The sequence below is a fragment of the Fomitiporia mediterranea genome (assembly GCF_000271605.1).
Source record: "Fomitiporia mediterranea MF3/22 unplaced genomic scaffold FOMMEscaffold_7, whole genome shotgun sequence".
Taxonomy (NCBI): Eukaryota; Fungi; Basidiomycota; class Agaricomycetes; order Hymenochaetales; family Hymenochaetaceae; genus Fomitiporia; species Fomitiporia mediterranea.
This window is the reverse complement of record NW_006760392.1, coordinates 2936140-2963520: the sequence shown is the minus strand read 5'-3', so window position 1 is coordinate 2963520 and position 27381 is coordinate 2936140. Positions and strand designations below refer to the sequence as shown.

The following is a 27381-nucleotide window of genomic DNA, read 5'->3' as shown; positions in this document are numbered from 1 at the left end:
CCTTTGTATACATTACACAGACTCAATTCTTGGATATACTGTAGATATATAAGCTCTACTATTATTACAGTATTAAGAGTTTAGAGTATCATAAATCTTAGTCAGAGGAAACTGTTGTATTTTTTATTATCAAATAGTACACAAATACACAAGTAATTGATACATTTAACATTGTATTTGTGTTATGAATGAGTTCCAACTAAATTTACATTAATTTTAAAGGAATAATGAAGAAATTTGGTTAAGAATTGAGTAAGATACAGAGGAAAGTGTGTGCTCACTGTATGAGACAGTGAGCTCAAGGTGTGGCAGGTGGGGAGGGCACAGTTGCCATATAGGGCACTCAGCATACTTATTTTATTTTATTTTATTTTGACTTAGAATTTTTTTTACTATTTAAGTCTAGTATTAAGTACAGTTAGGGAGAAAAGCTCAAAAGGTACCTAATTAGAGGGACTACAAGGGTCTTGTACACCCTCTAATTAGGCCCCTTACAGTATGTCCCTCAGGTGTGTCTTCGACCCTCGAGCATTACTAGTACAAGCAAACGGGTATTTCCTCATTCAACCAGTCAATACTGCACAACATACCCACATAAATACGTCATGATGAATGCTAGTATATACTTATCGCCTTAACTAATTTTAACATTAGTCCAAGGTTCACCGTGGCACACGCTTTTCCAGTCGATCCTTACAGGATGACCAGGTGCATTGTCTAGGATGCACCTAACACTTGTATCGCATATGCCATTCTGGTATTCATGAGGAATCCATAGGAATAAACCACCTGTTGGAGTTCGAATCCATCCATCACTTGGGATTATTGGCGGATACTTTGAATATGTAGTCGACATAGTTGTTGGTGTTCCAGCAGTGTGTTCAGTGATACAAATGACTCTGTCATCTTTGAAACAGTAAGCATCCCAACTGTCTCCTGTGTTATTTCGACTTCCGTTTCGAATTGCACTCTCTGTATCCCAAATGCGCACTGTCATGTCGTCAACCCCGGCGGAGGCAATATGGCGTCCGTCTGGAGAACACATGATAGAACGTACCACAAGACCTTGATGCCCTTTGAGTGGGGTGCCCACTTGTTTGCCCGTCAAAGCATCCCATATCCGCACCGTCTTGTCCTCAGATCCAGAGACAATATGACGTCCGTCTGGCAAACAAGCAACAGAGGAAACGTATCCATCATGGCCTTCAATTGGTGTGCCCACTTGTGCACCCGTCAAAGTATCCCAAATCCGCATTGTCTTGTCCTCAGATCCAGAGACAATATGACGCCCGTCTGGCGAATAAAAAACAGACCAAACCGAGTCTTCATGACCTTCAAGCAGTGTGCCCACCTGTGCACCAGTCTCAGCATCCCATATGCGCATCGTCTTGTCTTTAGACCCAGAGACAATATAACGACCGTCTGGTGAATAAGCAACACAACGGACTGAATCTTGATGACCTTCCAGTGATGTGCCCACCTGTGCACCCGTCAAAGTATTCCATATGCGTACCGTCTTGTCCGAACACCCAGAGACAATGTGACGTCCGTCTGGCGAGTAAGCAACAGAGTAGACATAGCCTTGATGACCTTCGAGTGCTGTCCCCACCTGCGCACCCGTCTCAGCATCCCATATGCAAACTGTCTTGTCATAAAGCCCAGCGGAAATATGACGTCCGTCTGGTGAATAAGTGACACACGATACGCCGGATTGAGTAGATATTGTGTGTAAATTTGCGGGCCAATAGGCGTTGACCCCTTTCAAAATGCATTGCTGGATATCAAAGCTTTCACTATAACAACTTGCAACCGTTGACTTGACTGGCGCCCATAGCAATGCCGAAAGGTAGACGTGCGGCGCGCTGATTACCATTGGCTCTCGAAATGCCCCCACAAATCGAAACAAGTCGGTCGCCATGGAGACGAGATCTTCATCGGCCCCGGAATGCTGCACGACCGTTAGAATTGATGGAACTGGCTGTATGACGCTACGAACCTTTAAAACACTTGCCAGCTCTTGAAGAGTGGTGAACGCGACTCTAATTTCCGACAAAATGCTTAATGCCTCGAGCCAATACAGCGCAGGTGGCCTATTTAGAAGTCCATGCAGCATCTGCTGCATTCGCGCTTTGCATGTTTCACCGTTTTGAGATCTGCACATGTGGTTAAACCAGTACAAACAGCTGTACTGTAAATGCTGAGGGATGTCGCGATCTATGCGGTAGTTAAGGTCCAGTACATCGTCATTCGCATAATACGAGGTCTCCAGGTGACATATATTGAATTTGAGCTCATCTAATAAGATCTGCAGGCACTTTTCTGTCATATTGGTCTCCAGCTCTTTCACAGCAGTCCAGAAGCGCCCAGACCTCTCCATGCTCCCGACGAAGTCGAGGAATGATGGATGACATACGCGAACAGCACGTGTCCGATTGTCTTCGTAAAGAACAGAGCCTAAGTGTTTGAATAAGGCATCCAGTTCGTCCTGACCAGCGTCCAGCTCAGAAGGAATAAAGGCGCGAATTGCTTTCGAAGGAAGCGGTCTATTCTTCGAAATGACAAAGATGAGACCGACAATAAGTTTGACTGCGTGTTCGCGACTGAGCCTTGCGAAGCGTCTTCAAGTACTCGTGAGTATATGGCGTCAAGATTTCCCTCCGAAGAGGATGTGCGAGGATCTGAGTCGATTATTCGCTGTAGTAGTCGGCTCTTTCCGAACGGTTCCATGCCAACATGTTTCAGGACGGTAGAGATCCATATGAAATGGCCTGCGGCTTTGCGTACAAGAGCATCTATCGGAATTAGTAGGATGTTGCGAAGGTCAGGATTTGAGGTAAACTGGTCTTGGGCGAAGAGACGGATGTCTTCGTCAGTAGTCACACGAAATAGATCGCATTCCTGCACAAGATCCTCTTTTCGGAGTATGTTTTCCCTTATTCGTGGGCTTGGTCGGCTGGTAACTATAAGCCTGAGCCAAGATGCAACTTGCGCAGCGCTTGCGAGATAGGACGCAACAATCTCGCTGTCTTCACATTCATCCAAAGCGTCAATGACGATTATCACCATCGATACCGAGTCTGTCTCTCGAGGAACTGCCACTAGTGGCTTCGCGAGAAGTGTGTTAAACTGATATGAGAGAGGTTTGTCCGCGATGTCAGGATCATCCACCAAATGCTGAAGGACGGCGTTCTTAAACGCAAATACCCTCTGTGCTAAGAAATACACCAACGAACGAACTAGTCTCGCGGCACTCCTACGTTGGGGAATATTCCGCTTGCAGAAGAATGACCCGGACAGGATTGTCCGTTTTTCTAATGCGTCTGCTACGGAGCTCTTCCCGCATCCGGCAACGCCATGAATCCAGTAAAGTCTCTGACGATGATCCGTTGAGTGCACCCAATGTTCGACGTTCTGCAACACACTCGTTCTTGTGCCAGCTAGACAGCCCCGAGATGGATCATAGGCACTGTTCTCAGGTGGTCGGCAGCACTTAAGTGCCTTATTTTCTGTCTCCGTGAGCTGGTGCTCATCTATGGACCACGCAATACATAAATATCTTTCATCAGCCTCCAGTATTGAGTACTCACAAATCGACGTTGCTATGCCTAGAATATTGACCTGCAATCCGAGATTCAAGCTTTGTGTCATGGCTGTCAACTGCGCCTTGACTTGCTGAATTTCGTCTCGGCAAGGTTCGTACCAATTTCGAAGGATAAACTCTGCACAGAGGTCAACGTATAGTGAGCCAAAAGCAAGTCAGTCCTTACTTAGAGGTGGCTTGGATGCATAGTCCTTTAGGTTATTTGATAGGACTACAACAAATTCAAAGAACTTCTGGACGATATCTTGCACTTCCTTACCCGTGATGCGTCTAAGGATGAGCTCCATTATAGGTAACAGCTCTACCACCTCTTCCATGATCAGGACGAGCTCATTATGAAAGGAGGGAATGTTCCGAAATCTCTGATGAAGAATGTCGATGAAGTATAAACGTGACTGGAGAAGACTCGTACCTCGAAAACTGTGCTGACAATCGAAGCGGCAGCCTTTGCGTACGGGTTCACCTACGGTATTTAAGCCATTCGTGACCAGATCAAAGTAAGGAGCTATTTCTAGCGCTCACCTCAGATGCACCTACGCCGAGTCTCAGTACAAGATCACATATCTGTAATACTCTGTCAAGTTTATCCAGCATGGCGACTTTCAGCCCGAGGGCAGTGACAGTTATGGGAGCTACTAATCGTGCAACGTCGAGCTCCTACAATACATTACACATAAGTAAAGCGTGAAATGTCTCGTCATACCGATTTTGGCTCGCCAACGGATAATTTGATGGTGGCAACTGACTCCTGGCCTGAACATACAGTTGTTATTCTCCGCGATAATTAATTAAATATATTAATACCTGTAAATGTGATCGACCCTCCTGACTGAAACTCGTCAGGCCCGAAATCCACATCAACCTTGTCGACTGTGCGTTGAGGACGTAGGCCCTTTATGTATAGAACTGAGAGAACGGCTTTGCTTCCGGATTTCACGTATCTGAGAAACGATGTTAGTGAGTAGAAATTGAGCGGGTTACGAATATGTACATATCGCAATTCCAATGTATTAATGGTGGCATCTGACTTGTGACGGAAGTTGGATTCATCCTCGAGTATGATCTGGAGCTTGGGATACGGACGTGTCCCGGTAAGCTCGACATCGATCGCTGCACGATTGTTTAGAAAGCTGTCTATAAGTAGTCTCAAGGAAAGTGCACCTTCGAGATGGACGAATCTACATCACAAGTCAGCGTCGATGCATAAATCATAACTCAGATTAGTGAGACCTTACCGTCCTTCATTGCTCGATAATGGAGTGTGCTGGAGCTGTTGCTGCAGGGCCATTATGGGTCAAGGGGATGAGGGTCGACAAGCTATGCTACCCTCCAATTGCAGTGAGGCAGTTGCATGTTGATCGGACTGTTCCGGCCGCTCATAATGCGTGTGCAGTGTGCACAGTACTGAGTAAAGGGGGCCCAAGGCAGCACTTAAACATGGAGGAACTCATTTTAATTCCTATTTTTGTTGAGAAGGCCATACATATACGATACCATATGGAAGATTACTGCTCCTGCAAAGAGCTTGTTGTCTTACCTATTTCGACCTTGTAAGCCGGGCTAAGTTACAGTATGGACTTTACTGTATAAGAACCGGTGCACGGGTTTGACGCGATTCTACCGGCCCTATACACGATCGCAACACGTGCGCAGCGTGCCTTTTTGAAATGATCTGCACCAAGTTCACAAGTTTCTCCGACTCAAAGAAGCTGGCCTTATTGCACCTTACGTGTTGCTCCCAAGATGCCAGCTACAGAGCCTGCACCTTGCAACATCTGTATGCTCAAGACGACAAGCCAATTTAACTTCCTACTAAACTGTTGTATATGCAAACGCGGATATCACCATCGTGAGTCTTTCTTGCCTCTCCAGCTAGCCCAGGTCCAGTTTGTTGACAAACTTTTCGCGTCGTATTCTAGGTTGCTGTAGACCACCAATTCTAGATGGAGATCTTTCGTCGCTGATTAGAGCTACCAGTAAAAACAAACCTGGGAAGGGAATAAAGTACTGGAAATGTTATACTTGTCGCGAAAGACCGTTGCCTTCGGCTCCGGATCCTGGCCCATCCACGCGACGGAATGCGTTAATGTCGGGCACTGGATCTTCTCATGTATGGTTCTCGATCTTATCACAATAGCCTAGCTTCACTCACATTAGAACTTGACAACAGACGGAGGTCATTGTCATTTCTTCGGACGATGAGTACATGTCCGAAGCAGACATCGTCGTTTCCAACCACCCTTTGTCAAGCCGGCAAGATACTGAGCGTAAACATCAAGCCTCTGCATCACGAAATGCACCGAGCACCAGTAAGCTCTTAGGTCTTATTAACATCTCAATCACCGGTTCATGAATTGTTTCCAGGTGTTGTGAATAAGAGTAGCAGTTCTAAAACTCCCAGAGTATCTCCGTCGCAGAGACGCGAGGATAAGCAAATGGAAATCGACACTGCTCCCGAACACTCTCCATATATTCCTCCTACAACATCACCACAACCTCCTACATCCCGATTTGGACTGCTTTCGCCTCCTGCTGATAGCAGGTCGACAACGTGCACCCGAGATAACGTTGAGCACACTCTCCAACATAATTCAGAATGCAATACTGGGTCAACAAATGTACAACCACGACTCGATGCGAGAAATCCTGCGCATCCAGTCACTGTACTTCCCACTCCACCCGTTTCATCGTGTGCAAGTCCACCTATTACCCGAGGACCACGAATACCACCAACTTGGTTAGAGCCCGAGCCAGGGGAGGAAGACGACTTTGGTGCTCGGCGTATGCCTGCTCGCCTCAGTATCAGAGCCACTGCTTCTTCTCAGACTGTTAATGGAGGAGGGAGGAAGCCTAGGAAAGTTAAAGCAAAACCTTTGGAGGAGCAATGGAACAGTAGGAGCCCTGGACAGCACCCTTTTTCATTTGTTAGCTTACCTCGATGAACTCGACGCAAATCTCCCTTCTCCCTTCTCTCATTTTCTCACCCAGATGAGCCACTAAGTTTATCTTATCTTATTGCATTTATAATCTTGCATTTAACATCACAATTTTTCACTCGGGAATTTCGTTCTGCATTCATTCTGCCACTTTCTATTGCAAATTCTCTCACTTTCTTGCACTTGTTCAACAATATTTACTTCAGGTATTAACCGTATCCTTTGCACGCGTCACCTACTCATCCACTCAGCCACTCATCCACCATGCACGCAAAAGTAAATAAATCTTCCATTTTCATACTTTCGTACTTTCATACTGATTTATGTACGATACCCAGTCTAGCTAATACATAGTATATATTGTGCAATAACGTGTTATGTGTTAATATGTGCAGTGTGAAGTACGGAACACGAAGTCTGTGGAGTGAGGTATGGAATATGAGGTATGAGGTATGATGTCTAGGGTGTAGACGTAGACAAGAAGAGTGTCAGAAGACAACAGATGGCAGTCTGTGTTGCTATCAAAGAAAACAAGTCCAGGAAAGGGACAGGAAATTAAGTCGCGTTTTTGTCCGTGTTTGAATCACCGCGAAAGACGACCTGGACTATCATCAAGGTTGACTAAAGAAAATTGGCTGTCCTCCATCTTGTATCCATTGGGATGTAACTGCCCATTCGAGCTCAGGGGACGTGACGCCGGAACAGATAACGACGATGTAGACTGCAAACGACTCCCACCGCCCGTAGTCGTGTTAGGCGAAACAGGTACAGGCGAATGCGAAAGTGAGCGCGAGACGTATCTCGACTGGTATTCCGAAAGTGACGCCGCGCTGCCCGTTCTACTCCCCAATCCCAATCCTAACCCAGGACCACCGGTAAAGACATCATCTAGCGTCTCGTTATGTCCCGCAAGGTTTTCGAGACTCGTACGTGGAGTGACGAGTTTAAGTGCAGCAGAGAGGATGTGCGGACTCACTCCACCAGTGCTCAACCCAGGTGTTGAACTACGTCGTTTCTCATCCGTCTCGCCCAGGATAGGAGCATCGGATGCGACGGGTTCGATAGGTGTACCAGGATACGACGATTTCCTTGGAGTCATCACCCCCATAACAAGTTTCGGTAACTGGCTCATCCCAGCACCCACCATCCCACTCGCCCCAATCTTATCCTCCGGTTGATTATACAACCACGTCGCAGCCAACACCGTCGATGCCCCCACAACAAAACTCGGCGTAATCTGGAAATTAAAAAGCATGACGGAAGCGACGAAGGAAAGGACGATACTGATGGAGGTAGCGAATGCTTTGAGGATGTTGTCGGAGTATTTGATGACGAGTGCTGTGATTAGGCCGCCAAAGACTTGGGTTAGGACTGTTGCCCATGCCCAACCGCCGAAGTTGGCAAAGATTGAGGAGAGGCTGAGACCACCTTGACTGGACGACGTCGCTAGGATTGGGAGAAGAGCAGGCAGGAGGGAGAATAGCGATAACTGGACATTCCGAACCCAGAGATCCGCCTGCGAGCCTTTGAGCACCATCTCAAAGTACACACCCGCAAGACCCGAAGTGAAGCACGCAGCAGTCACAGCAGCAAAACCAATCATAGGGTGCATAACGTGTAAAGCATTATCTGCGTGCGCTTTCCCAGCACCAGATTGAATCTGAACAATCCCAACACCTAATGCGAGTGCCGTTAATGCAGTCCATTTCGTTGGATTTAACCGTTTGCGTAATAATGCGACAGAGAAAGCAGCAGTCGTGAGAATCTTCATCTGGTAGGATACTTGGAAAGTGGCAGCTTCGAGGTTTGACGCTGCCACAAATTGTAGATTATTTTGTATTACTGCGAGAAACAAGCGCATAAGTTTATATTATAATTTCACGGTCTAGATTTCCACTTACCATATAATATAGCGGGTATAGATAGTTTCCAACAGTCTGGGCTAAAAATTTCCTTGCCCAATCTTCTACACCGTGAAACGAAAACATTCGGGTGCATCCAATGTAATGGCTCCCTTCGTTGGGGAGAGTGATGTGGTCCATTATCGTCTATTCGAGAGAACGCAATAGCGAGAGATATGAATCCCTTGAGAAGCTCATTTAACAACACAGCAGAAGCGGCAGAATAAGTGCGAGATGGTGTAGTAGTAATACGAGAATAGTGCATGATGATCGTTAATGAAGCATTTTGTACTGCCAGCGTTACAAGACTTAAGAAGAAAAATTAACCCTGTGAAGTTGAGTTTCGAGTGGACAAAACTCACGAAATGTACTTCAACGGAACACCCCATATTCGTGGTACGCTGTCCTCGTTCGCCGAAGGTAGTCCAACTTCTGCCGAACCGTTGATCTTAAGCCTGGGTAGTGGTGATTGGTTATGGCTAACATGTTGACCCATTGGTGATTCACTGCCGGCTCGCGGAGTGTGCGTGGTATGAGGTTGAGATTGAGAAACGGTCTGCCTTCGCTGGCGCGGGGACGTCGGGGAGGCGTACGACTCGTAAGAGTTTGCAAAGGCGAGCGAATCTTGTCTAATAGGGTGCGGCATGCGGCTTAAGTAGCTGGCCTATCGCAGGCAAGGCAACTACCACAGGGTTTTTCACCGCGACCGTGGGCGCGATCAAACGGAAGGCTGTGTCGGATCGCGCTGAATGGATACTTGGCGCTGCGCGGTTGCTGCGGCGGAGATTTGGGCACGAAACGCACAGCGATGCAATCTGACGTTGCTCTCAGTGGGTGCGGGCGCACTGAATGAGTGAGATGGTGATGGTACAGGACAGACCACTGGCTTTGACGTCCAGGGAAACGAGCGGGGGACGAGGGGCGTCCTTTTCCGTGAGAAAGGAAAGGTGAAAAATTAGCGTGTCGGTTCTGCGTCGCGTCATCGCGATTCGCGCGGATCGAGACGCGTCTTGACGCGAACCATCTCTTTATTCACTCTTTGCTTGTTCCGCTTTCTCTATTTCTTGACTATTCTTGCTACATACATGCTGTTATCTGGAACTATCTAGTCATATCATGTCCTCTACTCGCAGACGCACAAAAGTAATATCCTATTTCTGCGACAACTCAGACCCGGGCTCCGATTTCGAGCCGAAGACGAAAAGACCAACGAAGCGACGGAAAACAAAGAAAGCACTAGCTAGCGCTGATTCAGAAGACTATGAACATACTGCTGCTGCGGAGGCTAACTTCGACATCGGGAAGGCTGTTTCGCACCCTGTTTCGCTCCACAGTATCAAACACCCCGTTGCTATCCAGCGATGTCTTCTCGATTGGTATGCTGGTGTACACCAAAATAGAGGCATGCCATGGCGGAAACCATTCGATCCTACATTAGACGCGCAAGGGAGATCACAAAGAGCCTATGAGGTCTGTACACTTCACATCGTGATTTGAGTGAAATGTCATGATGTATCAGCTATCTGTCAGGTATGGATATCAGAGATCATGTTGCAGCAAACGCAAGTTGCAACAGTGATTCCGTACTATAAACGTTGGATGGAGAGGTGTGGTTCTGTGCTTGACCTATGCACCTTCACACACCACTGACACTGCTTTAGGTTTCCGACAATCACCGACCTCGTGCGTGGAATGTAGTTCTCTCATCATCATGACGCACCGCACCGCTCATTATTACAATAATAGGCAAAATCAGATATCGAATCTGTTAATGCGCTCTGGAAGGGTCTCGGTTACTATTCACGCGCTGCAAGGCTACTTTCTGGTGCTCAGAAAATAGTTAAAGAGTATGGTGGACTCTTCCCCGACAATGCGAAAGATATGATGGCGAACGTACCAGGAATCGGAAGATACAGTGCAGGAGCTATATCATCTATAGCATATAATCACTGTGAATCTGTAGTAGGTTCCTCCATTATTATTATTATAGAATTTCGAAATATTTAACGATTTTGATATACAGTTAGATGGTAACGTAAATCGACTGCTCAGCCGCGTGCTCGCTCTGCATGCGAACCCAAAGAGTAAGGCAACTCTGGACGTCCTGTGGGATGGTGCGGCTGCAATGGTGAAGGACACCGAAGAACCAGGAAATATCAACCAAGCATTGATCGAGCTCGGATCGACGGTATGCAAGCCTCGAGACCCGGATTGTGCAGCTTGTCCGCTCAGGGACTACTGTAATGCTTATCGAGAGTCCAAGGTCAGTTTTCTCCCGAATTTGATTTCCGTTTAAGTGCAGATATGAACCCCTACCATAGGGTCGTTTGCCAGAAGAGGACGACATCGAGGAACTTTGCACGCTGTGCGAACCAGTTCTGTCTAGTGAAGATACAGGTGTAACACGATATCCAATGAAAGTCGAACGCAAGAAAGCACGCGAGGAAGTAGACGTTGTGAATGTCGTCGAGTGGCTTAGTCCTCTTGGGAAACGGTATTTCCTACTTGTCCGCAGACCAGATAAAGGTAGGATACCATTTATGTGTACTATTTAGGTAACTGAGACGAAATGGGTTATAGGTCTGCTCGCTGGGCTGCACGAGTTCCCTTCACGCGCAAACGTCCAAGAAGCCGATACCCCAGAGAAACTACGAAGCGTCGGACAAGATGTCCTACGCGACGTCCTTAGCTCTCCCCCACTATTCAAACCGACTTCTTCGAGACCACGTGCGCCAGACGGTTCTTCTACAAAAGTTGAGCAAGATGGTCTGAGAATCGTTAAGATGAAACCCGCAGGTGACGTCCTACACGTCTTCTCACATATTCGCAAGACGTATCGCGTGCAGTGGATCCTTCTCGAGGGTACAGTAACAGAATCAAATTTGGATTCCGGTGTGGAAAAGCCACCTGCACTTAAGGCTCATTATGCTTGTTCACCACCTAATGGATCTGTGAAGAGTGAAAAGACAAGAACGAAGAAAGGCAAGGCAGGCAAGGATGTGGATGACGAGGACGAGGAAATGGAGAAGTCTAAGAAGCCTGCACACTCTCCTGGTTTGAAGAATAAAGACCCGGCTTTACGATGGGTTGAGAATGAGGATGTCCAGCATGCTAAGTACGTCCTAATATCTTCATAAAGGTTATGAATGCGACTGATCGTGAATTCCATAAATGTAGTATTGGCACGGGAGTTATGAAAGTCTGGAAGAAGGTTAACGAACTTTGGACGGATAGTGAATGAAGAAGATTTAGTAATTATTTGTATGGAGGTTTTTCCACACTGCTTTCGTTTTGCTCTCGTGCCTAGTTAGTTTATCCGCTGGAGGATCTGATCGCTGTTTCTTTAATTGCAAATTATAATATTTTCAACAGCCTAGCAGCCTAGACTTCATCTCGTAATTGCAAACAATTTGCAAACAAAAGAATAGACACTAATTTGCCTTCATAGAATCATACCTGCCAATCTTGAACTCGGGGTCGGCACTCTCCTCGTCAAATCACCGGCCCTAAACAACACAATCACAAAATTCCATCCGCACGCTCACACGCTTTTTCTTCATCTTTTAACAACTTCAAGGCCGCCTATCCACATGTTCTGTCGTCGCATTTTCTCCACGGCGTCTTGTACATCTTGTGTGGCCTGAGAACAGGCTACTGGCTAGGAGGGCTCTTTGGCTGGCCGTTCGGAATCGTTTGATGTGGATGGGTCGGTCACCTAGCCTCCCGACAGATTTTCTTTTATTCTTACAGGCGGTCTTTTTCGGTTTTGTGAGTTAGGGAAGTGTTGGGGGGTGTTAGGAGCGGAATTATATTCCGCTTGTGTATGACTTTTGTTGTGAATTGAGATGATGGTTACGTGCACATATTTTGGGATTGAAGTCGAAGTTGATTTGTAGATGACAGATTATTTCGTGTTGCTCACTAAATTATAAAGTTTGTCCACCTCGAACACCAAGCAGAGTGCTTGGTTCCTTGCACTCGTTCCGAGAATTTAAGAAAACTGTTTTCGCCAGCATGCAGAACGGTGAGGTGCGGACCTCGGGCATGCACGACGCGATTTTGCCGCGAGCGCGCGTTTGTCTTGCGGGCTGCCTGTGTCAAACTTCAGGGTCGGCAAGACTATTCTCGACCGGAGGCGGACGAATCCGAGTCGATTCCTGTTCCTCGGGCTGTGCTATTTTGACAGCGTAGAATGAATTGTTACGCTTCATAAAAAATATCTTTCATCTTCAGCAGAATATTGGGTCAATCTGGGTCAATGAGCATTGTACACTGGCAGTCAAGCATCTGCACTTTTATCTTTGTTTTGTCTCGCCTGTGTTGATTGAGTGATTAGCTCTAGAGATGGACCGTAAAAGACCGATCAACTTGATGCTATCCTGCCAGATCGAGTAGGGGTCCCTGATCCGGTTTGGTGCATCAAGCCATAAAGACCATCTGCCATCACCGCCTTTCAAATGAATAGGGTCAGGCTTACTTGAGCCCTTGAGCACTTTCCCCTCTCTCCACTTCATCATGTCTTCCTGCCGCCAACGACGAGGCCTCCTCCCTGCTCTTGCTTCTGCTCTTGTCTTGGGTGCATTGAGGGGTATACAGGCGCAGATCACGAGTAACGCGACGTGCCTTTCAAACTGGGCGGATGTGCGTGACTATATCAATCTTCTGGGTTTCTTTAGTTAGACTGTCTCTGATCATGTTGGTGAATGTCGTCTGCTTGAAATAGTTATACAACTCGAAAGGCCAGAGTCCATGTCTTGTAGGCGCATACTTGGGAGGTGTTTGCAATGGCGGTCGTGCGTATCCTTCTCCTTTTACAATTAGTATTAGTATTTTGACCTTATCGGATTGCAGAGTATGATGTCGGTGCACTGGAGGACGGACAACATTACATCGGGCCTACACCTCTCATCGCGAATCCATGCTTGTGCAGTACGGTAATGTTCTCAGTAATGGGCGCGTGTAGTACATGCCAGAACGCGACGATCATCACGTACGTTCACAATTCCTATATTTCTCGTTTACCATTAGCTGTGTACTGAATTTCTTTTCTTTCTTTTTCTTTTTCTCTGGACCTCTATAGATGGTCGAGCTGGTCTTCAAGCTGTGATACGGTTTATGTGGCTACGTACGTTCAGCACGCTATATTCCGAAATAAATTTTTTCAATAAGATGGACGGACTGACTGATGATACGAACGATGTTTTAGGTTCCCCATGGACATTCCCTCGGACACTGCTGTTCCAGGTTGGGCGTATGAAAATGTCACTGTGACGGGGACGTTCGACGTCAACCAGGCTTTGCAAGACAACTGTAAGTAACCATCCATATTCGAAGTTTCACAGTGACAGGCGCTCATTTCATATGCCCTTGTTCCTCTAATTTTCCTTTTTTTGACTTCGTTTTTTTGTTTTGTTTTTAGCGCCAGAGTCAACTGCGACCTTCGTACAGCAAACGAATTCAGGGACTCGGACGAGCGGTACTGCGACGGGTACTGCAACCAGTCCCATCGGCGACAACGATGGCAACAGCGGCGAGAAGAAAAAGACAAATACAGGAGCTATCGCAGGCGGAGTTGTCGGTGGTGTAGTCGGCCTTGCACTCATCGCTCTCCTTATCTTCTTCCTCATGCGACGAAACAAGAACAAGAACAAAGGATACGCGAACGGTGGTGCTAATGTGAATTTGACTGGGTCGACGTATGGAGGATATAATAATGGATTGGATATGGTGCATAAGGATGAGTACCAGCCTGTTCCGTATACGCCGAATGCGTATGATGGGAATGTACCTGTTAGTGGTGGTGCGATGGGAAGCCCGCCGATGGCGCAACAGCAGAAATTGTATGACCCGAACGACCCGTCGACGTTCCCCACTTCTCCTGCACCTCCAGGTTCGATTCCGAACCAGACGACAGGCCAGTCGTTTACTCCCAGTTTCCCGCAGCCGAGCACTCACTCCGGTGTACCAACGCATGATTCAAGCCAGGGAGCGTATCGTGGTGTTGCAGAGATTTGAGTTGCATCAGGCAGTCTTATAGGACCAGATTAGGCGGGAGAGGATCCGTTTACGATTCTACGTCGTTTTTCTTGGAAGGTTTTGAATTGGGTTGACATGGCCGAACTGATGCTAACTCGTTATCCGACATCTGACTCTTTCCTCTATGCTTTCAACTCCTTTCCTTATCGTGATATTTTTGGTTGCACTGAACGGATAGGACAGTGTGGTTATCCATCTCCCTATCTCGTTGAACAGTTACTCTACTCTCCTCAGGCTCGTTCTTTTTGGATTACAAATTTTGTGATGAACTATACGACCCAAGCTCCGCGTCGCTGCGACTAATCCCCCTTGTTTAAATCAACATATTTAAATTTATCACGTGAAATGCCTTCTCTGTTGTGATGAAAGATTCACTGCTTATATTTAGCATTGGTAAAGTCAAGTCTTAATAATAAAAACTACAACGATGGAGTGTGATTCAACACAAACGCCGATATCGTTACAATATTGCTTGTATACTTTTCAAAAAATTTACTTTTTTCACTCCATCAGTCACGTGCACTTCGATCTCTTCCATTTTGAATTGACCTTTAGCCAAACCTGAAAAAGTAAATGCATGTCTGTCCGACTCTACAACGGTTTCTTCCAGCTTATCAAACCTCAGTACAAGCCAATAGCAAACCCTAGTCTTGTCTTTGAAATAATGCCGAAATCCACGGTTCCGCCACTCTCCTGCTCGGCGTTGTTCGGTATTTCAAAACCTTCAGGTCCGTCAAGTATGTCAGTCATAAACGACTTGAAGAAGTTGGTCTCTGCTTCGAGGTTGTTCGTTGATGAAGAGAGCGCGAAGGTTAATGCTGAGAGGTTGTACTCTGTTCCTGATGGAGAGGATGAAGGTGAAGGTGGAGTTGTTGAGAGGGATGGAAGGAAAGGCGGGAGGGAGAAGGGGAAGTGGAAGAGGATGAGGGGGAAGGGTAGGAAAGGGAGAGAGGTTGAGGCGAAGATGGGGCAGGGTGGGACGCTTGACCCTCTTGCGGATGGTGTACTTGGTATGTTCAGATTGTTTGCAATTGACTTGGCACTGATTAGAATTATATTTTATTTCTAAACGGATCTGTGAACGCGGATTTCGTCGAACTTTTTTTACTTTAATTTCGCTGTAGTCGTCGGCGTGAATAAAGGGACGAAGAAGCTAAGCGAATTCCTTGATTGTATCAAGGTGTGTTCTCTTCCCTTTGTCCAGGATACAATTTGTACAGTTGTTTACTGAATAAGTGATTGTAAGGAATACAGGACGACGTGTTTACTAGGGTGCGAGACGGACACGTATGACAGTGAAGGTGCACAAGTTCGCACAGCACCGTGGAAACACGTAACGAAGGAGAAAGTCGAAGCTGCGCTTGAGCAGTTTCGAGGAGATATTCAACAGACGCCACCTGTGTACGTTCTTACTTTTTATTTTTATTTTCCTTAGCTTGATTGAATGTATTGACTTTATTCTGACGTGTTGTTTTGCTTCAAGGTTTTCCGCACTGAAGATGGACGGGAAACCGCTATATGAATATGCAAGAGAAGGGATTCCACTTCCGCGACCTATTGAGAGGAGACCTGTTACGGTGCATTCACTGGAAATTACACATTGGATACCCGGATCCGAACATTCATACGAGTTCCCCACGAAGAAATTTAGTGAGGAAGAACGGGCAAAGATGGTCAAGGCATTGAGAGGAGTGGAGCTCTCAGCTGATGCAGAAATCAAAGACGAGCCTGAGCAACAGACAGACTCAGTGGAAGGTTCTACAGGCGACGCAAAGGATGACGGTGACAAGCCAACGGAAGAAAGACCGCCCGTGTTCGTACTTAGCATGCGTGTTTCGGGAGGGACGTATGTGCGGAGTATCGTACATGACGTCGGACATGCACTTGGTTCTGCAGCGCATGTTGTTACCCTTACGAGATCTCGCCAAGGGAGGTTTGTTCTGAAGCCGTCAACAAAGACATCGACACCTATGCTGCCGGAAGTGCTCACCAACTCAGAGGTCAATGATACACCAGAAGTTTCAGAAGAGAAGTCGGATGACGCAGAACTTGCAAAGCAGATGGAGCGAGAGTGTATACCGTGGGATGTGTTCGCACGTGCAATGGAGAGCCGAGCTACAGAGGAGCCAGACGAAGATGGTTGGAGAGAATGGGAAAGGGAGGTGATGGATAACTTGGAAATTGTAGAAGGAAAATAATATAGAATTTACGGGATATTAAATTTATTTATTGTTAACCGTCATTTTCAAAATGTACTATGAAGTTGTGCATTTCATACAGGGCTAGAATGTGACGAATCAACAAGTCATCATTGGGCTGAGGAAGAGACGCGTCTGACGCGTCTGAGTCACCTGACTAGCTGAGTCACACGTGCGCCGATCTTGTTCATACGGTTCGCCTGAGGATCCGAGGCGAGAGAGTGACCCTATCACACGTCCGTCGAGTGTGCGTCCCCTGTCGTCGAACGTGGACGACGATGAACACCAGTCTTCTAAGCGATCTTTTCGGGTATACGTCCATCGGTTGTTGGCTCTTTGCCCAATTTCCGTAAGTTCCTTTCTCATTTTCCGATCAATTCGTCATTTGCTTGCGCCTTCGCGCACGTTTCTTGCGCGAGATGAATGGGGTTCGGACGCTGATCAGTTACTATCACTTCTGTCTTTCCTCACTCATATAGACAGGTACTTGAGAATATTAGAAGACAGTCTTGTGAAGGCCTTGCCCTGCCCTTTCTTTTCAATTGGCTGCTTGGTGTGTCATTTGTTCAAGTTGTGTACAAAAATAGATTAGGTACTGATAGTCTTGGAACACTACTTAGGGGACATAACAAACCTAATAGGATGTATACTAACGCACCAACTTCCCTTCCAAGTGAGTCTTATCCATTTGATGTTTGTGGAGTCGGTGTGCTGACTCAGTCAGACGGTGCTTGCCACGTACTTCGTAATGGTCGACATGATGCTCTTCAGTCAATACTTCTATTATAGCCCGCCGAAAGTGAAGGAAATCTTGTCAAGCATACCTGAAGAGTCTCCGGTACGGCGATTGAGCACTCATGGACGAAGATGTTCCACAGAGCACGATCATCATTATCGGGAGTTATCAAACGCAGCTGCGAATGTAGCGATAGCTGCTGCACTTGCTGTTTCAGAGGAAGAGTTGCTTCACCCGGTACAGCAAAAGCAAGGCTCAACGAGTACAGTTCATCGGCGACCAAGCACGATGTATAGCGAGGCCGAGGAAGCGGAAGACGAAGTGGACGACGCAGCTCTCGCTGCACTTGCAGATAGTTTCCACTCCGAGGGTGGGAGGAAACGTATCTCGTGGAGCCGGGAACGATATTCATCAGCTGGACGTGGCGGGAGTACGAGTCGGACACGACCGAGTGGACCTCCTAATGTATCCCCACTCACCCCGTTACATACCTCGTTGACTTCTGGCCCCACTGATGGTGCAACTGGGCCCGGAAGTATGCGCGGAAGGCCTTTGCAAAGACAGATCGTAGACTCTCCTATTGACGTTCGTGACCTAGATAGGATAGAAAGCGTGGTAGGCCGTCAAGCATCAAGGAGCGTTATTAAAGGTCGTCGAAATTCCCGTGCAAGTCAACGAAGTGTGGGTCTTGTCTTCCTTGGTGTTTGGGCTTTGTTTGGTATTGGGACGTTTTCGCGTACGACTAGATCCATTTCGACTCCAGTGCAGGGTACTGTGCTTTCTGAGGTTCCGCAGTCAGTACCCCTGTATGATGTTGCAGATACCGACCAGCCAATACCACACATACCCTCTGGAGGACCAAATGCTATCAAACTGGTATTTGAACAAAGTAGAGGGGAAGATCCAAGAGAACCATCTTCAGAGCGGATAATAGGTCGGATATTCGCGTGGGCATGCACGACTTTATACCTTACGTCTCGGTTACCACAAATATGGAAGAACGTGCGTAGGCGTAGCTTCTCATCCACGTTTTGATGAGGAAACTATTTATCAATACTTCTTTTTCTTGCAGTTCGTCCGTAAGTCCGTGGAAGGCCTCTCGATGTACCTTTTCGTCTTTGCCTTTCTCGGGAATACGTTCTACGTTATGTCTATATTGTCATCTCCCAACCTATCTCGTCCGCAACCTGCTGCAACCGCCTTTCTCTTAGAAAGCATGCCGTAAGTCGACTCCTTAACCTTAAGCGTAGAATAGGTGACTTATGGCTGCCCTTTTTCATCCGTTTTCAGTTACCTATTAGGGTCCGGTGGCACACTCCTTTTCGACGTCACCATCGTTTCACAATCCTTCCTTTACCGTCATCCACCAAGTCACACGCATACCTACTCACATCGACATTCTTCTTCCTATTCCTATTCCCACTCTCATCCCCATCGAACGCAATCAACACCTCATGCAACTCTTCCGCATCAACGAACTCGGTCTTCGTATTCTCGTTCTCGGACGGAGTCGTATAATCAGATACATAAGAACTCGTCGTTGTATGGGAGTACTGGTATCTTGGCTGTCCCAGAGGAAGAGAGGAGTCTCTTACGATCGACTGAGGGGGAGCATGACTTAGAGAGTGGAGCTAATGATTGGACATTGCGACAGCAGCAACTCGAACAGGGTGGACAGAGTGGCACTCGAAGGAGGAAAGATGCGAGCGAGGGCGGGGATAGCGAAGAGACTGTTTCTTGAAATTACTGTAGTAATAATGTGTGAGGTGGAGGGGTTGGGCGAGTTTGTATTTGTCGGAGTTAGGGTAATGGACCGAGTTGTGTATAGACGTCGAGTGGACGAGTGTGTATTTCTTGCTATTTCTTGCTATCGTATTGTATTTCTAGAATGTACGCACTCAGAAACGTACGGCTGAAGAAGCACCCAATCCGACTAGGGCAACAAGACCATGGGCGAAGGCTAAGTCGACGCAAGACAGTTGTTAAAATCCGAAGGAAAAAAAAATAAGTAGAAATAATAGATGGATAACTATTCACTACACTGTTTGCTGCAGTCCTGTAAGTATGCACTGTTTGCTGCAGTCCTGTAAGTATGCACTGTTTGCTGCAGTCCTGTAAGTATGCACTGTTTGCTGCAGTCCTGTAAGTATGCACTGTTTGCTACGGTCCTGTAAGTATGTAGCATATACCATCCGTCCAAGACACTAAAATAAGGATAAATATAAATACAATACATTATGCTAGATGCCTGTATCTAATGTGCAACTTACAAGAGTACGAGACTAGTCTTCATCACTTATTTTAACTTTAGTCCACGTATCTCCATGACACAACTTCGACCACTCCAGCCTAACAGGATGACCGGGAGCATTGTGCGGAAAGCAGTGCTGGCTCATGTCGCAAATCCCACTACGATACTCGTACGGAATCCACAATAATAGGCCGCCCGTCGGGGTCCGGATCCATCCATCCGCTGGAACCTTCGATGGATGCTTCCTATAATATTTTGTCAGCCCTGATTTTGCTCCAGGACCTTCTTTGTTTAACCGCACAAATCCATTCATATCCGTAGCATACACTTCGCCGTCCCTATCTAAAGAATACGTCTTTTCTGCGTCACTCGTAGAACATGATTCCAAGTCGTCGCTTGGAGACTGCGTTCCCGCTCCACAAGATCCTTCCATCCCATAAAAGCCGTCACTGTAGATTGTGCTCCCGGTGTGGAGAATGTGCACTGCCCTGTCTTTGGACCCAGATGCAATATGACGTCCGTCTAGTGAATAAGCAACAGAATCGACCGAGTTTTGATGACCTTCGAGTGGTGCGCCGACCTGTGCACCCGTCTCAGCATCCCATATCCGCACTGTATTGTCGGAACAACCAGAGACGATATGACGTCCGTCTGGTGAATAAGCAACAGAATAGACCGAGCTTTGATGACCTTCGAGTGGTGGGCCGACCTGTGCACCCGTCTCAGCATCCCATATCCGCACTGTATTGTCGGAACAACCAGAGACGATATGACGTCCGTCTGGTGAATAAGCAACAGAATAGACCGAGCTTTGATGACCTTCGAGTGGTGGGCCGACCTGTGCACCCGTCTCAGCATCCCATATCCGCACTGTGTTGTCCCAAGAACCAGAGACGATATGACGTCCGTCTGGTGAATAAGCAACAGAATTGACCGAGTTTTTATGACCTCCGAGTGGTGCGCCGACATGTGCACCCGTCTCAGCATCCCATATCTGCACTGTGTTGTCGGAACAACCAGAGACGATATAACGTCCGTCTGGTGAATAAGCAACAGAATCGACCGAGTTTTGATGACCTTTGAGTGGTGTGCCGACCTGTGCACCCGTCTCAGCATCCCATATCCGCACTGTCTTGTCAGAAGAACCAGAGACAATATGACGTCCGTCTGGTGAATAAGCAACAGAATAGACCGAGTTTTGATGACCTTCGAGTGGTGTGCCGACCTGTGCACCCGTCTCAGCATCCCATATCCGCATTGTGCTGTCCAAAGAACCAGAGACGATATGACGTCCGTCTGGTGAATAAGCAACAGAATCGACCCGGCTTTGATGACCTTCGAGTGGTGGGCCGACCTGTGCACCCGTCTCAGCATCCCATATCCGCACTGTGTTGTCCAAAGAACCAGAGACGATATAACGTCCGTCTGGTGAATAAGCAACAGAGTTGACCGAGCCTTGATGACCTCCGAGTGGTGCGCCGACCTGTGCACCTGTCTCAGCATCCCATATCCGAACAGTGTTATCAGAACAACCAGAGACGATATGACGTCCGTCTGGTGAATACGCAACAGCGACGACAGGAGAATGTGTAGTTATTGTGTGCAAACTGGTAGGCCAATGGTCATTTACTCCTTTCAATATGCATTGCCGTATATTAAATTTGCGGCCACAGTAACGGTTTGCAATCATCGATTTGACTGGTGCCCACAGTAGTGCCGAAAGGTAGATATGCGGCGCGCTCATCGCCATCGGTTCTTGAAATGCTGTCACGAATCGGTACAGATCCAACGCGATAGAATTGAGCTCTTTATCATTCTTGAAGCACTGCTTGACATGTCAAAACCGACGAAACAGTATGCTGTGTAGAGCTGCGCACCTTTGAATATCGGAGGTCTTTGAGAGTAATTACTGCTACCTTAAGCTCCGACATGACGCTTAAGGCCTCTAGCCAGTACAGTAATGAAGTTTTATATAAAAATTCGCGCAATGCCTGCTGCACTTGTTCTTCGCACCTTCCGTCCTTTTGTGATCGGGACAGATGAGTGAACCAATACAGACAGCTATACTGCAGATGCTGAGAGATATTACAATTCACGCGATCAGTGAGGTCCAATACACTTTCGTTCGGAAGATGTGATGTCTCCAGATTGCATATGTTGAATTTGAGCCCATCCAACATGATTCGAAGGCAATTCTCAACCATATTCTTCTCCAACTCGTCTGTCGTCATCGAGAAACATCCAGATCTATCCTGACTCCCAATAAAGTCAAGGAATGATGGATGGCAAACACGTATAGCACCAGTCTGAGCATCATTGTACAGTACTGATCCAAGATGCCCGAGTATAGTTTCCAGCTCGTCATGTGTGGCTCCGAGGCGGGACGGTATAAAGGCATGTAAAGCCTCGGACGGAAGCGGCCTGTTCTTTGAGACAGCGAATATGAGTCCGATGACCCAACGGACCGCACACTCAATACCTACCGACCCTTGGCAGGCGTTTTCAAGCACCCGCAAGTAAACAGCGTCAAGGTGCTGTTCCGAAGTAGCTGCACGAGGATTCGAGTCTATTATCTGCTGTAAGAGGTCTTTCTTCCCGAATCCCCCTATGCTGATGTGCTTCAAGACAGTGGCAATCCAAATGAAATGCCCCGACGCGTGTCGTGCAAGACAATCGATCTGGGATTGGTCGATGTTAGGAAGTTCGTTGTTTGTGTTGAATTGGTTTCGGATGAAGCGAAGGATGTCATTGTTGGTCGTCGCTTCGAACAGATCGCACTCCTGAACGACACTGCCAATTCGGAGCATGCTTGCCTTGATTTGCGGGTTTGGTCGGCTCGTTACAATGAGCCTGAGCCAAGGCGTGGCTTGGACAATGTTCGCGAGATGTGCTGCAGTGGTCTCGCTATCTTCGCATTCGTCCAGAGCATCGATTATAATGACGACCATCACCTCCGACTCCACCTCTCGAGGAACTGTCGATAGTGGATGTGCAAGAAGTACGTTAAACTGGTGTGAGAGAGGCTTGTCTAGTACGATAGGATCGTCCCTCAATTGTTGAAGAACAGCATTCCTGAACGCCGACACCCTCCGCGATAGGAAGTATGCCAACGAACGGAGAAGTCGCCCTGTACTCCTGCGCTCAGGAATATCGCGCTTGCAGAAGAATGACCCCGACAAAATCTTCTGACCGTCTAGTGCACCTGCCACGGACGCTGCTACTGAGCTTTTCCCGCATCCTGCAACGCCATGGATCCAATAGATTTGCTGAGAGTGGACCTTCGAGTGCACCCATTCCTCAACATTCTGCAAAACGCTTCTTCTCGTGCCAAGAAGACAGCCGCGAGATGGGTCATAGGCACTATTTTCAGGTGGCCATAACCGTTCGAGCGCCTTTTCTTCTGCTTCGGAAAGCTGATGATTGCCTGTGGATCGCATGAGCGATGATCTTTCTGTGCGGTCAGTGCTTACGAAGCGTTGTTGCTATGCCTAGCGTATTGACTTGCAGTCCGAGATTCAGGCTTCGTATCGTGTATGCCAACTGATCCTTGATCTTCCGGATCTCGTCTTTCATAGGCTCATACCAATTCCAAAGGATAAATTCTATGTAATGGGGGTCAATAATGACAAGTGAAGAGGATAAAATTCCTACTCAAGGGTGACTTAGACGCGTAGTCCTTCAAATTGTTTGACAACCTCACGACAAACTCAGAGAACACTTGGACAACGCCTAGAACTTCGTTGTCTGTGGCACGTTTGAGAACAAGGTCTATCATAGGTAATAGTTCCATCACATCATCCATAATCTGGACAAGCTCATTATGAAACGAGGGAATAACCCGAAATCTCTGTAGACGAAGATTGGTAATAGTTTTAGAGGGTGTTCGGATACAAGATCGCACGGGGACATGATTTCCCTGAATCATGATCTGCAAAGTGTGCAGATCATAATATCGAAAAATGATGGAGTGTGCTGAACAGGTCGACTGTATGATCTCACAAGATCATGGGGTGTACTGAACGGTCGTATGATCTCAATGTATGCTCCAGTGTAAATTCCAAATAAAATGAATATTTTTATTGAATTTCTGTACATTTTCTAAGACATCCCTGACCACCAGGATTTGGTTAATACTGTTACTCTACTATGCTGTCTTACTGCTGCTAAAGCTGTACAATCTCTTGCTCATTATTATGTGAAGGAGCCTCTTAATGAGTCCAAACTTTCTGGTGCTGAATGGGTAGCAGAACTTCGAAATGGTCACTCAGCACGCTTCCAGAGAGCATTTGGAATGAGGAAGCATGTATTTAACAAGCTTCTCGGCTGGTCCGACTTATACCTTCCTTGCTGGAAGGCTCTCCTTTAGATCGTATACACAACCTTTTGGCATATTGCCTTCCTGCTCAAGTGAGTGAACACAAGGCTTGTGACAAATGGTGCAACATTGTTGAGGGACAGAGTTCCCTATGGACTGGTATACTGCCTGACAGGAAAGAAGTCATACAAGGTTGTGTACCTTACTTTCATCCTATTCTATTGTCCTGAAGCTCTATTACTAGGATTCTTGGTCTATTTTGAGAGTGAGGTCTTGCTGACTGGGGTGGACAAGTGACAGTGAGACAAGAGGTACTGTTGATGTGGTATATGCAGTCTCATCTTTGGAGTGCGTGATCTCAAAATGAGATACGGCTCAGAGCCGTATCTCATTTTTGGCAGGCGCATCGTGATCACAGAACAAGATCAAGAATGTAGATAGAGGTGGCCGAACACCCACCTCTATCTCAAATGTAGATCATGATCACACAAGATCATCTCCTTCTCCGAGTCCTTTCGGAAGGAATGATCTTGTTTGATCATGCAAGATCATGTATCCGAACACCCTCTAATAAAAGCACAACTGATCTAACCTCGTACCTCGAAAACTGTGTTGACAACTGACATAGCGGACTTTGCATATGGGTTCACCTATTTGGGCATTCATTACAAAGTCAAGGCAATAAGCAACTAAGGACACTTGCCTCGGATGTACCTAAGCCCAGTTTCAGTACAAGATCACATATTTTGGATATCTTATCAAGTCTATCAAGCATGGTTACTTTCGTCCCAAGGGCAGCAATGGTCCTGGGAGCTAGTAATCGTGCAACGTCAAGGCTCTACAATATAATACTTCAGAACACAGGCAGATTGTGAGTTGTATCACCATACCGATTTCTGCTCGCCAATGAATAGCTTGATGGTAACGACAGATTCCTGGCCTAAATTCACAGTCATTTCTCTGGGGAGCAAAATACCGAGGGTTCTTATACCTTTTCGTCTGACCATTGTCCTTGGCTCAAACTCATCTGATCCAAAATCTATATTGACTTTGTCGAGCGTTCGTTCAGGACGCAAACTTTTAATATACTGAATCAAAGCAACTGCTTTAGTTTGAGGCCTTATATATCTAAGAAAATTGGTTAATGCACCTATAAATTAATAATGAGATAGCCTACAAACACTTACATATCACAATCCCAGTGCATCAGTAGCGAGTCCTCAACTACATCTGACCTGTACCGAAACTGCAAATCACCCTCAAGTATAATCTGGAGCTTTGCATAAGGCCTTGTGCCAGTGACCTCAACATCAATTGCTGTACAAACAGTCAGAATGTGTGCCTAAAGTACTAGAGTCTACTTACCCTCAAGGTGGATAAATCTACATGATGGATCAGTTATGTAACAAGTAGCACATTGCCAGAGATGAGCAACAACTCACCTCCCCTCATTGATTGATGCTGAAGTATGTCTGAGCTGCTGCAAGGCCATAATGTATTATAAAGAGGGCAGGGAAGAGAGGGAAGGGGAAGGAAGAGTAGAGAAGAGGTGAAGTAGACTCTGGGCTTGGGCTGTCCTTGTTGTTCGTGCGAATGTGGCGGTGATTATGAGCAGAGATTGGAAATTCGACTTACCCCTTTCGTCTACAAGGTCCTGTAATGTATCTGATTGAAGAGTGTACTTGTACATTATTTACATATTGGAGTATCAATATTTAGACTTGTGTAATCATATTTGTGTCAATAGCTGGAACTTATCCTGATACAGATCTCTGGATGGACAACAAAAACTTGTTTACTAAAGATAATGTAGCAAACTTATTAATATGTTGTGGTTGATTTCACATATACCTGGTGCAGAAAAATCACAAATTAACCTGTAATATCCTCTCATTTTGACTGTATATATAAATATCAATAGAAACCAAAATATAATAGACAGGATTCTGATTCACAGGGAAAGCAATAAATATTGTGCACCAAAGTGCATTCCACTCTGAAAAGCATGTCATCCTTGTGTAAGGGCCATGCTAACCTTCTTTGTATTGTTCCAATTTTTTCATGTCACCCTGAAGGGGACAATTTTCCTTGGAAGAGAAATGGAGCTGCCTTGTTGGATTTGAGTTTTTGACTCTTGAGACTTGCAGTTGCTGGAGTATATGATGACTAATACAAATTCGCCTTCTTCACTTGGCGATCGACACAAACCTGCATATCTTACAGGTTGACTACTCCCACTTTGTTCTCCAACTAATACTTGGACGACAACTGGTTGTAAAAACATAGAACGCTGCCGAAAGCAGGGATCAACAAGGCTGGCTGGGAACAGAGCGAGTTTCCTATTCTATGTGAAACGTGTGCATTAGCTCTTTTGTTGTGCAGTTGAATGTGACCAACTGACATGACGCAGGTTTGGGTGACATTGCTTTCGTTCGAATGGTGTGTTCTGCTCTCTCCCCTCCCTTTCAACTTGTCTCACCTAATATCTCCTCGTATCTGGTCTAAACAAGAATTCGGACGTTCATGCTGCACTGTGCTCGACCCTTCATCGTCTTCCGTTGGATCCCGGCACAGGCATGCGCTTCAAAACAACCATCATCTGTCAAACCTACGCCAAAATAAAGAATGTCTGTCGAACATGTTTACTCGACTTGAAATAAGGGTTACCGACGCAAGTCAGGGATGCGGCTCTAGCGATTAAGAGCGCGGCACCGAGTAGTGACATTAATAGGGAGTATTTCGCGTACAACATGGATGGGAAGGTGAGTGTATTGTATCCTTGTCCATGAGAGTTAATGATGGCTTTGATAATTGGTGTATGGTTAGCCGGAAGGAAATAAGCTATTACTGGACTCTGGGAGAGCACAGTCGGCAGGGAAGAAGACGCTGAAGCAACCTGCGCGGACGGATCTCTATTACAAACGGAACTGACTCAATGTATGTTTGTTTTTTTGTGAAAGCCGAGTGCAAGCAAGTATCCCTGCCAGTACGTGTATCTTGCAGTTGTTTTACTCTTGAGTAGCTTTGTGATATTAATCTGGAACACTGTTTGTGACAATGAGATGCTAGTGGACAACAGACTGTCAAAGTAGAACACACAAGATTGGTACCATGGATGGAACGATCCTGTTCCACGTAAGATCCCTTTGGAGCATGCCATAATGCAAGGGCTCGAGCTGTTAGAGACAAGTCAATTGTACTTCTTTCCCTCCCTTCACTGCCTATCCGTGCTCACCAATATAAATTCTTCTGCTTCTTGATCAGACAAGCATCCAGTTTTCTCTGCTTTCTGCCTCAAAACACAACCGAACAATCCATCCAAAGGCACATTGTCCGGACACACTCCCTCCTTCCGTCCTCTCCTCTTCACCAACAGGGGCAGGAAAGACGAACCCGGCAACTGTGAA

The 27381-nt window shown here is 46.6% G+C and overlaps 11 protein-coding genes across 11 annotated transcripts; 6 read left to right on the top strand and 5 right to left on the bottom strand.

Annotated features, from left to right (window-relative positions):
* Nucleotides 1-634: 634 nt before the first annotated feature.
* Nucleotides 635-4889, bottom strand: FOMMEDRAFT_168928 (WD40 repeat-like protein; the record flags this gene model as incomplete). Its single annotated transcript, XM_007267830.1, has 11 exons — nucleotides 635-1948; nucleotides 1997-2548; nucleotides 2602-3530; nucleotides 3588-3719; nucleotides 3768-3963; nucleotides 4014-4064; nucleotides 4124-4258; nucleotides 4305-4354; nucleotides 4406-4711; nucleotides 4763-4779; nucleotides 4837-4889. 11 exons carry the CDS (start codon nucleotides 4887-4889, stop codon nucleotides 635-637), a joined length of 3735 nt encoding a protein of 1244 aa, XP_007267892.1.
* A 696-nt stretch (nucleotides 4890-5585) lies between these two features.
* FOMMEDRAFT_21190 (uncharacterized protein) lies at nucleotides 5586-6779 on the top strand. Its single transcript, XM_007267829.1, has 3 exons — nucleotides 5586-5711; nucleotides 5772-5910; nucleotides 5966-6779. Exons 1-3 carry the CDS (start codon nucleotides 5688-5690, stop codon nucleotides 6541-6543), a joined length of 741 nt encoding a protein of 246 aa, XP_007267891.1. The 5' UTR covers nucleotides 5586-5687; the 3' UTR covers nucleotides 6544-6779.
* Nucleotides 6780-6944: 165 nt separating this feature from the next.
* Nucleotides 6945-9057, bottom strand: FOMMEDRAFT_109886 (uncharacterized protein). Its single transcript, XM_007267828.1, has 3 exons — nucleotides 8801-9057; nucleotides 8439-8746; nucleotides 6945-8379 (listed from the first exon to the last, which is right to left on the bottom strand). The coding sequence occupies exons 1-3, from the start codon at nucleotides 8932-8934 to the stop codon at nucleotides 7121-7123; spliced, it is 1701 nt and encodes a 566-aa protein (XP_007267890.1). The 5' UTR covers nucleotides 8935-9057; the 3' UTR covers nucleotides 6945-7120.
* Nucleotides 9058-9554: 497 nt separating this feature from the next.
* FOMMEDRAFT_157685 (DNA glycosylase) lies at nucleotides 9555-11679 on the top strand (the record flags this gene model as incomplete). Its single annotated transcript, XM_007267827.1, has 8 exons — nucleotides 9555-9908; nucleotides 9969-10045; nucleotides 10100-10121; nucleotides 10185-10400; nucleotides 10462-10701; nucleotides 10760-10964; nucleotides 11019-11553; nucleotides 11616-11679. 8 exons carry the CDS (start codon nucleotides 9555-9557, stop codon nucleotides 11677-11679), a joined length of 1713 nt encoding a protein of 570 aa, XP_007267889.1.
* A 1238-nt stretch (nucleotides 11680-12917) lies between these two features.
* Nucleotides 12918-14780, top strand: FOMMEDRAFT_21188 (uncharacterized protein). Its single transcript, XM_007267826.1, has 6 exons — nucleotides 12918-13079; nucleotides 13162-13231; nucleotides 13290-13428; nucleotides 13519-13563; nucleotides 13645-13748; nucleotides 13858-14780. Exons 1-6 carry the CDS (start codon nucleotides 12954-12956, stop codon nucleotides 14451-14453), a joined length of 1080 nt encoding a protein of 359 aa, XP_007267888.1. The 5' UTR covers nucleotides 12918-12953; the 3' UTR covers nucleotides 14454-14780.
* Nucleotides 14781-15110: 330 nt separating this feature from the next.
* Nucleotides 15111-16672, top strand: FOMMEDRAFT_141502 (pseudouridine synthase; the record flags this gene model as incomplete). The annotated part of the gene is made up of 4 exons (XM_007267825.1): nucleotides 15111-15484; nucleotides 15599-15654; nucleotides 15721-15875; nucleotides 15958-16672. The coding sequence occupies exons 1-4, from the start codon at nucleotides 15139-15141 to the stop codon at nucleotides 16670-16672; spliced, it is 1272 nt and encodes a 423-aa protein (XP_007267887.1). The 5' UTR covers nucleotides 15111-15138.
* A 256-nt stretch (nucleotides 16673-16928) lies between these two features.
* FOMMEDRAFT_141501 (uncharacterized protein) lies at nucleotides 16929-19291 on the top strand. Its single transcript, XM_007267824.1, has 6 exons — nucleotides 16929-17021; nucleotides 17152-17225; nucleotides 17293-17345; nucleotides 17397-18410; nucleotides 18481-18629; nucleotides 18699-19291. Exons 1-6 carry the CDS (start codon nucleotides 16951-16953, stop codon nucleotides 19147-19149), a joined length of 1812 nt encoding a protein of 603 aa, XP_007267886.1. The 5' UTR covers nucleotides 16929-16950; the 3' UTR covers nucleotides 19150-19291.
* A 250-nt stretch (nucleotides 19292-19541) lies between these two features.
* FOMMEDRAFT_124970 (uncharacterized protein) lies at nucleotides 19542-23261 on the bottom strand. The gene is made up of 5 exons (XM_007267823.1): nucleotides 23130-23261; nucleotides 21537-23083; nucleotides 20986-21484; nucleotides 19679-20210; nucleotides 19542-19612 (listed from the first exon to the last, which is right to left on the bottom strand). Exons 1-4 carry the CDS (start codon nucleotides 23230-23232, stop codon nucleotides 20182-20184), a joined length of 2178 nt encoding a protein of 725 aa, XP_007267885.1. The 5' UTR covers nucleotides 23233-23261; the 3' UTR covers nucleotides 19542-19612; nucleotides 19679-20181.
* Nucleotides 23262-24561: 1300 nt separating this feature from the next.
* On the bottom strand, nucleotides 24562-25466 carry FOMMEDRAFT_157681 (uncharacterized protein; the record flags this gene model as incomplete). The annotated part of the gene is made up of 6 exons (XM_007267822.1): nucleotides 24562-24624; nucleotides 24708-24812; nucleotides 24865-24934; nucleotides 25162-25291; nucleotides 25340-25356; nucleotides 25417-25466. The coding sequence occupies 6 exons, from the start codon at nucleotides 25464-25466 to the stop codon at nucleotides 24562-24564; spliced, it is 435 nt and encodes a 144-aa protein (XP_007267884.1).
* Nucleotides 25467-25888: 422 nt separating this feature from the next.
* On the bottom strand, nucleotides 25889-26038 carry FOMMEDRAFT_86808 (uncharacterized protein; the record flags this gene model as incomplete). Its single annotated transcript, XM_007267821.1, has 1 exon — nucleotides 25889-26038. A coding segment is annotated over one exon (150 nt), but the record flags the coding sequence as incomplete, so codon positions are not given.
* A 512-nt stretch (nucleotides 26039-26550) lies between these two features.
* Nucleotides 26551-26905, top strand: FOMMEDRAFT_157680 (uncharacterized protein; the record flags this gene model as incomplete). The annotated part of the gene is made up of 3 exons (XM_007267820.1): nucleotides 26551-26575; nucleotides 26636-26736; nucleotides 26801-26905. The coding sequence occupies 3 exons, from the start codon at nucleotides 26551-26553 to the stop codon at nucleotides 26903-26905; spliced, it is 231 nt and encodes a 76-aa protein (XP_007267882.1).
* Between the last annotated feature and the right edge of the window lie 476 nt (nucleotides 26906-27381).